The 11895-nt window shown below is 37.4% G+C and overlaps 1 protein-coding gene and 1 long non-coding RNA gene across 4 annotated transcripts; one reads left to right on the forward strand and one right to left on the reverse strand.

Annotated features, from left to right (window-relative positions):
- Window positions 1–180: 180 nt before the first annotated feature.
- Window positions 181–1142, reverse strand: Cox7b (Cytochrome c oxidase subunit 7B). Its single transcript, XM_076441867.1, has 3 exons — window positions 969–1142; window positions 420–586; window positions 181–338 (listed from the first exon to the last, which is right to left on the reverse strand). The coding sequence occupies exons 1-3, from the start codon at window positions 1012–1014 to the stop codon at window positions 282–284; spliced, it is 270 nt and encodes an 89-aa protein (XP_076297982.1). The 5' UTR covers window positions 1015–1142; the 3' UTR covers window positions 181–281.
- Window positions 1143–7706: 6564 nt separating this feature from the next.
- LOC143217522 (uncharacterized) lies at window positions 7707–10543 on the forward strand. 3 transcript variants are annotated; one of them, XR_013010836.1, is made up of 3 exons: window positions 7707–8320; window positions 8776–8834; window positions 10216–10543. It is a non-coding gene; the product is annotated as an uncharacterized LOC143217522 (long non-coding RNA). The 3 variants fall into 3 exon arrangements; XR_013010837.1 differs by lacking the exon at window positions 10216–10543 and adding an exon at window positions 9032–9630 and having other exon boundaries at window positions 8519–8834; XR_013010835.1 differs by lacking the exon at window positions 10216–10543 and adding an exon at window positions 9032–9630.
- Window positions 10544–11895: the final 1352 nt, after the last annotated feature.

Here is an 11895-nt window from a genome sequence, read left to right on the forward strand (position 1 = left end):
AAAGGAATGTTCTTGAGGGTTCTCTATCAGGAAATTACATAAAGAGTAACTTCAGCAGGTGAGCCATGTGCCAGAAATTTAAGATTCTGCTCATTGCGAAACTCTGCAGATGCGATAAACTGAATGCTCACGACTCCTTTTCATCAGGCGATCTGATCAAAGATAATATTACAAATGATATTTATTGTGAACAAAGTATTATATTATTCATAAAATTGAATAGTAATAAGTTACAGTATCTTCTACAAAGTTTTGTACATATATCTACTGTAATTAAAGAATTACTCTTTTGGAGTTGGTACAGTGTAATTCAGCCAGAGCAGTCCAGTGGCTCTACCCTGAAAGTTGAAATATTATAATTGTAAATTAATACTGTCATGAAATGTATGTGTAAACAATTATAGTATACGATTACATACAAATGCAATGGTACCGATAAGTCCAACAACACCGGCAATTAATTGCATGTTATATCTTCTATTATTTCTTTCATGCGCTTCCTTCCAACAACCTTGTGGTATTGGCAGTTCATCCATGTGCGGTGGCCGTAAAATATGAGGAGGTTCATGGTGACTTGACCGAGCACCTTCACATTTTAACACTTGTTTATTTTTGAAAATAATAAGAGACGAAAACATTTTCTTACGTAAAGTATTAATATAAAAATTCATTATGTCTAAATTTGTTCTTACGCATTCCATTTAACAATTGATCATGTCAACATTTTCTCGAGAAAAGAATGCCAATTTAAAATTGAAAATGATGAAAAGTCGGTTTCGGATTTGACAAAAATTAGATTAGAATTTCTGATTGTAAGAAATATACTTGAAGTATAACATACATGAAGGATTATTAAATATTTTCGAAATATAACAAAAGTAACATTCGTTGATATTATGTAAGGGCTTTCAAATGAAAAAGTACGTCCGATACCGTGATAACAAAGTATATAATATCTACTATCGTACCTCGACTTGCAATCCGAGCCACGGGTCTCACAAGGTGACGAAACATGTTGATATACTTCCTCTGTGCGAGAGAATCACACTTTTCGAAAATCTAAGCAGACGATAAAATACCACGAACGTTCAATAGCTCGGCATACGTACCATGCAGTACCAGAGAGTATATGAGAGTGGAGAGTGCTCACGCCCGGGTTTTGGCCGTGCCCATTATAGTGCTGCCCCCTACACTAGTGCTTAGCCTGGATCAGCTCCCGTCTCGACACTTAGTCCGGACAGGAATCCGTCTCGACACTTAGTCCGGACAATAACTTACATCACCGACGAGATACTATCAGAGAGTATATGAGAGTGCTCACGCCTGAGAGTATATGAGAGTGCTCACGCCAGAGAGTATATGAGAGTGCTCACGCCCGGGTTATGGCCGTGCCACTTTTGGCTGCCATCATCTCTTTTAGTCCGGACAAGAACCCGTCTCGACACTTAGTCCGGATAAGACTCCGTCTCGACACTTAGTCCGGACAAGAATCCGTCTCGACACTTAGTCCGGACAAGAATCCGTCTCGACACTTAGCCCGGACAATAACCTACATCATCTTTGGCCTTGATCAGAACGAACAGTTTATATCGTTTTATATAAAATATGTAACTAAGATTCTTTCACGAAGTGAAGGAAATATCGTGTATTAAAATAACTGCAAAAAAAATTATTTAATAAGGTCTAATAAAAGACAGGATTGCAGAAGTAGACACGTTGTACGGAATAACTAATTTAATTTTTTATTTAAACAAAAAAGATCGAACAACATTTAAGCTCTTCTTGCAACAAACTAGAAAATGTATGTACAAGGTACTATTTACTTAGGACTTTTAGAAATTATATTTAGTTTGAAAGTCGGAATTTAACTATATGGACTGGAAAATAAAAGAAAGGCGAAACAAAACAATTAATCGAAAATCAAAAAATCATTTATTATCACAAATTAATATCATTTATTACACACACACTCAAAAAACAAATATGATAATACATAGACAAATATAATCCAAATAATATAAAACAAATAAATAATTATTATAATACATAACAACTATATATTGATAGGGATGCAATAACAATTAACTAGGTGAAAGCCGATGGTGGAAGTATTGACCTTTTGGCAGGCAGCGATGACAGCGATGATTCTGCATATAGGAAAATGCAATTATTCAAATCTGAAGGTTTTTTTTTACTCTATTTAAATATGTATTATAATCTACTTAAACCAATTTAAAAAATAATACAGATTATTTACGTGTTCAAAAAATTATATTTCTTGAAACAATTTAATTTACCTAGAAAATTCTGTTTATAAAAGGATGTTTATACGAAAACTTTTATCTGAGCAAAAATATACTTTGTTTAGACAATTTTTCTTGCAAGATTCTGTTACAAAAAGATGTTAACTAATAAAAAAATATTTGTTTCAAACTTGATTTGTTTCAAAACGATTGTTGCAAAATTTAACATATTTAAAAACTGTTATAGTTAGAAAAATTGAATTTATGAAATATTTGATTATCTAATACATTTAAATAAAAAACATATTTGATTGAATTGTAAATGATTAATTAAACTCACATTAGCGGATCTTGATCATTTCCATCGTTGACTCAGCTTCTCCCGACTCGCGTTTCAGCTACTCGGTCCACCGAAACGCGAGCTCGGAGAAGCGTGGAAAAATTGGCGACGAGAGATGGTCTGTATCTAATTCAAAGATCCTTTCGGATCCTTCAAGATCCTTTTGACAAGCTCGAGGCTTGAATGAACACGTTCCGAGGCCCGAGGGTCGGGCCCCCTAGACCTGAGCCCAGAACACAATAGCAGTACAATAAACACGGCCGTGGGATTGCCCGGCCGTGTTTATAGCACCACTCGGCCAAGGCGCCCGAGGCACCAATGATGGGCAAAAATATTGAATTAGATACTTTTTCCAAGATATCTTCACGAGAAAAAGCAGTAAGCACTGCCCGAATTCTATCAAGTTTGGACTTTTCTTAATCGGAAGAACCCCACGAACTGGCTCGTGGCACTTCCGTGAGGGCATCACGGAAAAATAAACATGTTCAGGATTCACTTGTCAGGGGTTTCATGCCGAGCTACCTGGCTTCACGAGTCGTGAAGATATCTTGGAAAAAGTATCTAATTCAATATTTTTGCCTATCATCGGTGCCTCGGTCGCCTAGGCCGAGTGGTGCAATAAAGACGGCCGGGCGATCCACCGGCCAGCCAAGTAATTCAAAACAGTAATAGAGAAATTCAATATCAATGATTGTAAACCTGTTAGTACACCTCTTCCGAGTAAATTGAACCATTTAGCATTAAATTCAGATGAAAAATTTGAGGCCCCATGTAGAAATTTAATTGGTAGTTTAATGTACATAATGGTATGTACGCGACCTGACTTAAGTGTTGCAATAAATATTTTGAGTAGGTATACCAATAAAGAGAATAGAGAGCTTTGGCAAAATTTGAAACAGGTACTGAGATATTACTCCTCCCTTCCTGACCTATTTTGATTGATAATTTTCCTGGGGTAAATTTTCTATCATTAAAAACTACGACTTCTGATTTTTCTGGCGCCATATTAAGTCCAATTTGTCTAATTGTAAGTCTATTATATATCATTTCAATAGCTTCTTCTAACAATTACTTTGATGGATAGATATTTTGCAGACTACAGTAATTTCTCGTTAGTTGCGAAACTGCCGGGGGTTTGAGTTCGCAACGAGCAAATAGGGAAGCCTTTTGTGATTTATGACTGCGTCCAGATACACGCCGACCGCGCCGAGCGAGACTTCAATAGGGAGCCGAACATAGAGAAGGACAGAATGAAATACGGATCGGGTGACCGAAGCGTGTCGCCGTCGCCGGCACAATTTAAAGGCCCATGAGTTCTTACAATGTATGTAATGGCAGTGATGGAATTGTTAATTTTCCATTAGGCTTTTATGGGACTTTCACTAACTCATTTCTGACATTTTTCTGATTAAAATGATACCAAACACGATATAATTTGGCCAATATTTAGTGGTTTAATCGACGATGAAAGTTTCGAACGCAACGAAGAAGAGCGTATGGGAAAGAAAGAGACAGCGGACAGTCGTTGCCGCCGTGCGGAGCGACTCGGCCGACTCGGCGTTGACAGGCAGTGGAGTGGGTAGGCACGTCGCAACGAGCGCGTAGTACATTATTCGCAACGAATGAGAAATTACTGTATATTGAGATATATACGGATGGGTCCAAAAAGAAAGAGAATAAATCTACAGGAGTGGGTATATACTGCCCAAGTATGAAATATGAATATAAGGTAGGGCTTAATAAGATTATATCAGTGTTTACGGCAGAGTGTGTAGCCCTACTGAAGGCAGTAGAAGTAGCTCAGTTAAATTGTGAGAGATCTTATGTAATATGTTCCGATTCTCTAAGTGCGTTACAAAGCTTAAAATGTCTAAGTATAGGCGTTAAATATAATAGTTATTTATTAGAAATTAAGACTAGATTAAGACAATTCAGATATGAAACAACTAATAATAGCAAGATTGTATTCTTATGGGTACCAGCACATAAGGGTATTATAGGCAATGAGAAGGTGGATATTTTAGCCAAAGAAGCTACCCTAATGGAGAGTGATAATAATTTTAAGGTACCTTATACGGATTTTAAGGAAAGTTTTAAAGAGGATATGTGGAAAGGAACGAATAAGATCCTAGAGAATATTTTTGTATCTAAGGGTAGAGCCTATTTTGACAACTTTTATGAACCAAGAAAGAAACCATGGTTTTGTAAGTTAAATTTACCAAGGGAAATGATAGTAAGATTTACAAGACTCAGGAGTTATCATTATAATGCTAAAGAAAATTTGACCAGAATTGGGTATATCAGTGACCCAAGTTGTGAATGTTTACACCCGAGTCAGGATGCTAACCATTTATTATGGAATTGCCCATTATATTACAAACAAAGAGAGGAGATGTTGTTGAATCTTAAAGTGTTAAAGTGGGCTCCTCCCTATAGTATTGAAAACTTCCTTAAAAGTCTCAACATTAATGCTTTAAAAATAATTAATAATTTCTGTAAGAAATGTGATATCAATTTATAAGGAAGACTTAGTTAACTTAAGACATAAGATGTACATATGTATTTTACATTTTTGTAAGCTATCATGTATCTATGGGTCAATAATGGCCTAGGATATTATTAATAAAGAAAAAAAAACCCGGGCGTGAGCACTCTCATATACTCTCTGCTATCACCGACGAGATACATACTGTTAAGGGGGTAGTATACCCTCGATTTGTAACTAGAAAATACCTAGAATCTTACTAGAAAAATGGCTCGAAACATGGGTTTCCTGGTTTTCAGTTAGTGTCCTTATTTGAGCAAATTTTGGGCTGGGTGAGGGCTCATTCGAAAGAGGAAGGTTCACCGCAGGGGGCTCTGGTCATGAGGTTAACGAGAATATGTTTATATCTAATAATATTAGTGTCCAAAGTAGAGTAAAAATCTAGGAAAAAAAACCAGCAGATTTCAATGCATTTTTCTGTCTCCAAAAGACTTTTTGACTGATGGGATGACCAGAGCCCCATGCAGTGAACCTTCCTCTTTCGAATGAGCCCTCACCCAGCCCAAAATTTGCTCAAATAAGGACACTAAGTGAAAACCAGGAAACCCATGTTTCGAGCCATTTTTCTAGTAAGATTCTAGTTATTTGCTAGATATTTGCTATTTACTAGGATCTTACTAGATTTTGGGTCGAAAATATGGGTTTGCGTCCAGACGTTGATTGACCTTATTTAAGCAAATTGTGGGCTGGGTGAGGGCTCATTCGAAAGAGGAAGGTTAGACGCAGCGCGCTTTTCTCACGAGGTTAACGAGATTATGTTAATAACTAATAATATGATGGCCCAAAGTCGAGAAAAAATCTAGGAAAAAATCCCGCAGATTTCAATGCATTTTCTGTCTCTAATAGACTTTTTTGACTTATGAGATGAGAAAGGCGCGCTGCATCTAACCTTCCTCTTTCGAATGAGCCCTCACACAGCCCACAATTTGTTCTAATAAGGTCAATCAACGTCTGGGCGCAAACCCATATTTTCGACCCAAAATCTAGTAAGATTCTAGTTCCTTTCTAGTTACAAATCGAGGGTATACTACCTCCTTAAGGGGGTAGTATACCCTCGATTTGTAACTAGAAAGGAACTAGAATCTTACTAGAAAAATGGCTCGAAACATGGGTTTGCGCGCTGTCGGTTTTCGTCCTTATTTCAGAAAATTTTGGGCTGAGTGAGGGCTTATGCTAAAGAGGAAGGTTAAGCACACTGCGCCCTGGTTACGAGGTTAACGAGATTATGTTTATAACTAATAATATGAGGGCCCAAAGTAGAGAAAAAATCTAGGAAAAAAAACCAGCACATTTCAATGCATTTTTCTGTCTCCAAAAGACTTTATGACTTATGAGATGACCAGGGCGCAGCGCGTTGAACCTTCCTCTTTAGAATGAGCCCTCACACAGCCCAAACTTTGCTCAAATAAGGACAAAAACCGACAGCGCGCAGACCCACTTTTTCGGACCCAAAATCTAGTAAGATCCTAGTAAATAGCAAATATCTAGCAAATAACTAGAATCTTACCAGATTTTCGATCGAAAAAGTGGGTCTGCGCGCTGTCGGTTTTTGTCCTTATTTGAGCAAAGTTTGGGCTGTGTGAGGGCTCATTCTAAAGAGGAAGGTTCAACGCGCTGCGCCCTGGTCATCTCATAAGTCATAAAGTCTTTTGGAGACAGAAAAATGCATTGAAATGTGCTGGTTTTTTTTCCTAGATTTTTTCTCTACTTTGGGCCCTCATATTATTAGTTATAAACATAATCTCGTTAACCTCGTAACCAGGGCGCAGTGTGTTTAACCTTCCTCTTTAGAATAAGCCCTCACTCAGCCCAAAATTTTCTGAAATAAGGACGAAAACCGACAGCGCGCAAACCCATGTTTCGAGCCATTTTTCTAGTAAGATTCTAGTCCCTTTCTAGTTACAAATCGAGGGTATACTACCCCCTTAAATGATCCTATTTATACCTCGAGAACAATATTCCCTAGTAGCATTTACGGTTGGCCAACGGTGGCCAACGGTTGGGAGTTTGTTGGGGAATGGTGGGGCATGGTTAGTGGTTTTGCCGATAAATCCCCAACCTAGGGCCAACGAAGAAAAATTACGTCAGTTTGCCGACGAATGCCCAACGTTGGGCCAACGACGAATAACCAACATAGGGCCAACGACGAATACCCAACATAAGGCCAACGACGAATACCCAACGTATAACGACGAAAAATTACGTCAGTTTGCCGACGAATACCCAACGTTGGGCCAACGACGAATAACCAACATAGGGCCAACGACGAATACCCAACATAAGGCCAACGAAGAAAAATTACCGTCAGTTTGCCGACGAATACCCAACGTTGGGCCAACGACGAATACCCAACATAGGGCCAACGACGAATACCCAACGTATAACGACGAAAAATTACCGTCAGTTTGCCGACGAATACCCAACGTTGGGCCAACGACGAATACCCAACATAGGGCCAACGACGAATACCAAACATAGGACCAAAGAAGAAAAATTACGTCAGTTTGCCGACGAATACCCAACGTTGGCCCAACGACGAATACCCAACATAGGGCCAACGACGAATACCCAACATAGGACCAACGAAGAAAAATTACGTCAGTTTGCCGACGAATACCCAACGTTGGGCCAACGACGAATAACCAACATAGGGCCAACGACGAATACCCAACATAGGACCAACGAAGAAAAATTACGTCAGTTTGCCGACGAATACCCAACGTTGGGCCAACGACGAATACCCAACATAGGGCCAACGACGAATACCCAACATAAGGCCAACGAAGAAAAATTACGTCAGTTTGCCGACGAATACCCAACGTTGGTCCAACGACGAATACCCAACATAGGGCCAACGACGAATACCCAACATAAGGCCAACGAAGAAAAATTACGTCAGTTTGCCGACGAATATCCAACATAGGACCAACGACGAATACCCGTCGTTCAAGATATATGTAGCGTCGATCGTCATTTGGTATTTGTCGATTTTCACTATTTCATTCTTCTGTGCTGTGTCGAACTGTCGAAGTGGTCGTTCTTTGTGTCGCGTGTTTTACTTCATTTCATTAACAAATAATTTTGATAATGTACAAAGTGGTGGAATTTAATTCAACACCATTAATTTAATTCAATTCAGCATCATCGTTCGGTAGAACAGCAGCCATATGGATGCAGCTACGCCAAATATTTGTAAGTATATTGTTAAATTAGTAATGAGTGGTTTAGTTTAACAATTATTTATACCTATACTTAATTATATGTGTTACCACGTATTGTAGATACTTTCTAAAGACTGTGTGTAATTTATGCATGCATTCAATTGCAATTAACAATTTTGTTTCCTTTTGCTTTTCTTGTGGTAAGATTAATTTCTATGTCATTTTTCAGATTTTACTGAGGCACAAGTGTTCGATGGATCATCAGCCATGCAGCTACGCCAAATATTTGTAAGTATATTGTTAAATTAGTAATGAGTGGTTTAGTTTAACAATTATTTATACCTATACTTAATTATACGTGTTACCACGTATTGTAGATACTTTCTAAAGAATGTGTGTAATTTATGCATGCATTCAATTGCAATTAACAATTTTGTTTCCTTTTGCTTTTCTTGTTGTAAGATTAATTTCTATGTCATTTTTCAGATTTTACTGAGGCACAAGTGTTCGATGGATCATCAGCCATGCAGCTACGCCAAATATTTGTAAGTATATTGTTAAATTAGTAATGAGTGGTTTAGTTTAACAATTATTTATACCTACACTTAATTATACGTGTTACCACGTATTGTAGATACTTTCTAAAGAATGTGTGTAATTTATGCATGCATTCAATTGCAATTAACAATTTTGTTTCCTTTTGCTTTTTTGTTGTAAGATTAATTTCTATGTCATTTTTCAGATTTTACTGAGGCACAAGTGTTCGATTGATCATCAGCCATGCAGCTACGCCAATATCTATAACTGCGAAAAACAGTTGTATTTTAAGTACGTCTTTATCCGATTCTTGTTTCACCATCTTAAGCGGAACTGTTGTAATTATCAGAACTATTGAAGAGGTGTAATATGAATGTAATATCATATTACTAATGTGCAACGTGTTATGTATGTAATATGAATGTAATGTCATATTACTAATGTGCAATGTGTGTTATGTACGTAATATAATATGTAATGTAAGGAATCTTACTTTTATAATATGTAATATATGTATACATTTCGTACATATACATGTAAGAAATCCGTTATATGCTAGCGTGCATAATAAGTTAGTACTTATATATTAATATAATATGTGAGGCAAAAATTGTTACCTCACAAAATGACTGATTGTGAGATATAAAAATAAAATATTTTTATAATACACATATATATATGTATATAATTAATTGACCCTACAGAAAGAATCCTTTTGTTGGCTTTTCGTATTATAGTAATGTAGGCCCTACGTTGGGTATTACCGTTGGCCCTACGTTGGGTATTACCGTTGGCCCGACATTGGACGTGATCGCTGGCCCTACGTTGGGTATTACCGTTGGCCCGACATTGGACGTGATCGTTGGCCCTACGTTGGGTATTACCGTTGGCCCGACATTAGACGTGATCGTTGGCCCTACGTTGGGTATTACCGTTGGCCCGACGCTGGCGCAACGTTGGCTGAACGTTGGCTCAACGTTGGCCCTGACTGTTGGCCCAACTGCAAAAAAGAGCGACATTTCTAACGGTTGCCCAACGCAAACCCCCAACGTAGGCCCAACGAAACGCCAACCGTAAATGCTACTAGGGTACAAAGTGGTGGAATTTAATTCAACACCATTAATTTAATTCAATTCAGCATCATCGTTCGGTAGAACAGCAGCCATATGGATGCAGCTACGCCAAATATTTGTAAGTATATTGTTAAATTAGTAATGAGTGGTTTAGTTTAACAATTATTTATACCTATACTTAATTATATGTGTTACCACGTATTGTAGATACTTTCTAAAGAATGTGTGTAATTTATGCATGCATTCAATTGCAATTAACAATTTTGTTTCCTTTTGCTTTTCTTGTTGTAAGATTAATTTCTATGTCATTTTTCAGATTTTACTGAGGCACAAGTGTCCGATTGATCATCAGCCATGCAGCTACGCCAATATCTATAACTGCGAAAAACAGTTGTATTTTAAGTACGTCGTTATCCGATTCTTGTTTCACCATCTTAAGCGGAACTGTTGTAATTATCAGAACTATTGAAGAGGTGTAATATGAATGTAATATCATATTAATAATGTGCAACGTGTTATGTATGTAATATGAATGTAATGTCATATTACTAATGTGCAATGTGTGTTATGTACGTAATATAATATGTAATGTAAGGAATCTTACTTTTATAATATGTAATATATGTATACATTTCGTAAATATATATGTAAGAAATCCGTTATATGCTAGCGTGCATATAACGGAATATATGTGGAACTTTTACCGCTGTGGCATATCAGATCACTGTAACTTTCACGTTATCACCGCGCCCACTCGCGCCCACTTACCGGTCCCGCTGAATAACACAGGGGCAGGCAGCACCGACGAGATACTGTTAAAGACTGCCAGCACCGACGAGATTCTATTAACACAGACTTAAGATTTGTTCAGACGTCTCATGCTATTGTTCTGTCACGCCGGATTTGCTGGGGCCAAAGCGGCCCCAATACCACTTCGGTGTCGCGCCCAATGTTACCGATAGCAACGTATTAGCAAGTACCGGATATTCTGTATACCCAATTTCTTCTACGGATACTTAATATGATTTGAAGATTACAAATGTATATGGCGCGTGTATTTGAATGGTAAAAATTATGTAGTAGGATAATTATGAAGTACTACATACAAGTAATGTAAAGTAATAGATTCATGAGCATTAATATCTTTGCGTACATTTATATGATTGTTAAGAATGTGATCCCGTTTCTGTTAATTACAAAATTACAATAAAATTTGATATATGCAATAATATCTGATAATTCTACGCAGTTATTCTATATAGTTATGCAAGTTTGTTTCTTGCATTGTTAATTTTTTTAACAAACTTCCACAAGTTTATGGTGTTTACTTTGATTATTTCTGCATACGTTCACATGTATAAATTTTATTTGATTTACAACATTTTTAAACATTATATATTTAGCCGGTTTCGATCTTTTTAGAAATTACATACATCCGAATTTTTATATCCGTCCCGATTGAACTACATTTTTTTTGTTGTATTCGGAAAGGATTGAGCTATTATAAAATAATTTTTTCAGCCTCGATAATCGACTTTACAATGTCGAAAAATTTAAATACTTTCTTTTTTTACGTTTTTTAGATGAGGGGCCAGAGTGATTTAAATTTTGAAAAAAATATGGTAAAAATATATTCCTTGAAGTTTCCCCTTCAAAAAGAGCACTTGGAAACGATGGCGATTCGAAAATTGGTGTTACAATGAGCTGGGAAAGTACGCGGTGTACCCCCGTTTCAGGTAGAGGCGAGTCGAACGCACCGCTATTATGGTCCGTTGTCTATACCGCAGGCCTCGAGAAAATACCAGCAGACTGTTTACGACTAAATGATCCTATTTATACCTCGAGAACAATATTCCCTAGTAGCATTTACGGTTGGCCAACGGTGGCCAACGGTTGGTAGTTTGTTGGGGAATGGTGAGGCATGGTTAGTGGTTTCGTCGACAAATCCCCAACCTAGGGCCAACGAAGAAAAATTACGTCAGTTTGCCGACGAATA

The sequence above is a fragment of the Lasioglossum baleicum genome, chromosome 17 (genome assembly GCF_051020765.1).
Source record: "Lasioglossum baleicum chromosome 17, iyLasBale1, whole genome shotgun sequence".
In the NCBI taxonomy this organism is placed as follows: domain Eukaryota; kingdom Metazoa; phylum Arthropoda; class Insecta; order Hymenoptera; family Halictidae; genus Lasioglossum; species Lasioglossum baleicum.

Bases quoted from the DNA above. Each gene is read 5' to 3' on its own strand.
- Cox7b (XM_076441867.1), bottom strand. From the start codon at position 1,014: ATGTTTCGTCACCTTGTGAGACCCGTGGCTCGGATTGCAAGTCGAG. The intron at 587-968 runs GTACGATAGTAG...TAAAATGTGAAG, and splicing joins GGCTCGGATTGCAAGTCGAG to GTGCTCGGTCAAGTCACCAT. The intron at 339-419 runs GTATGTAATCGT...TTCAACTTTCAG, and splicing joins TTATCGGTACCATTGCATTT to GGTAGAGCCACTGGACTGCT.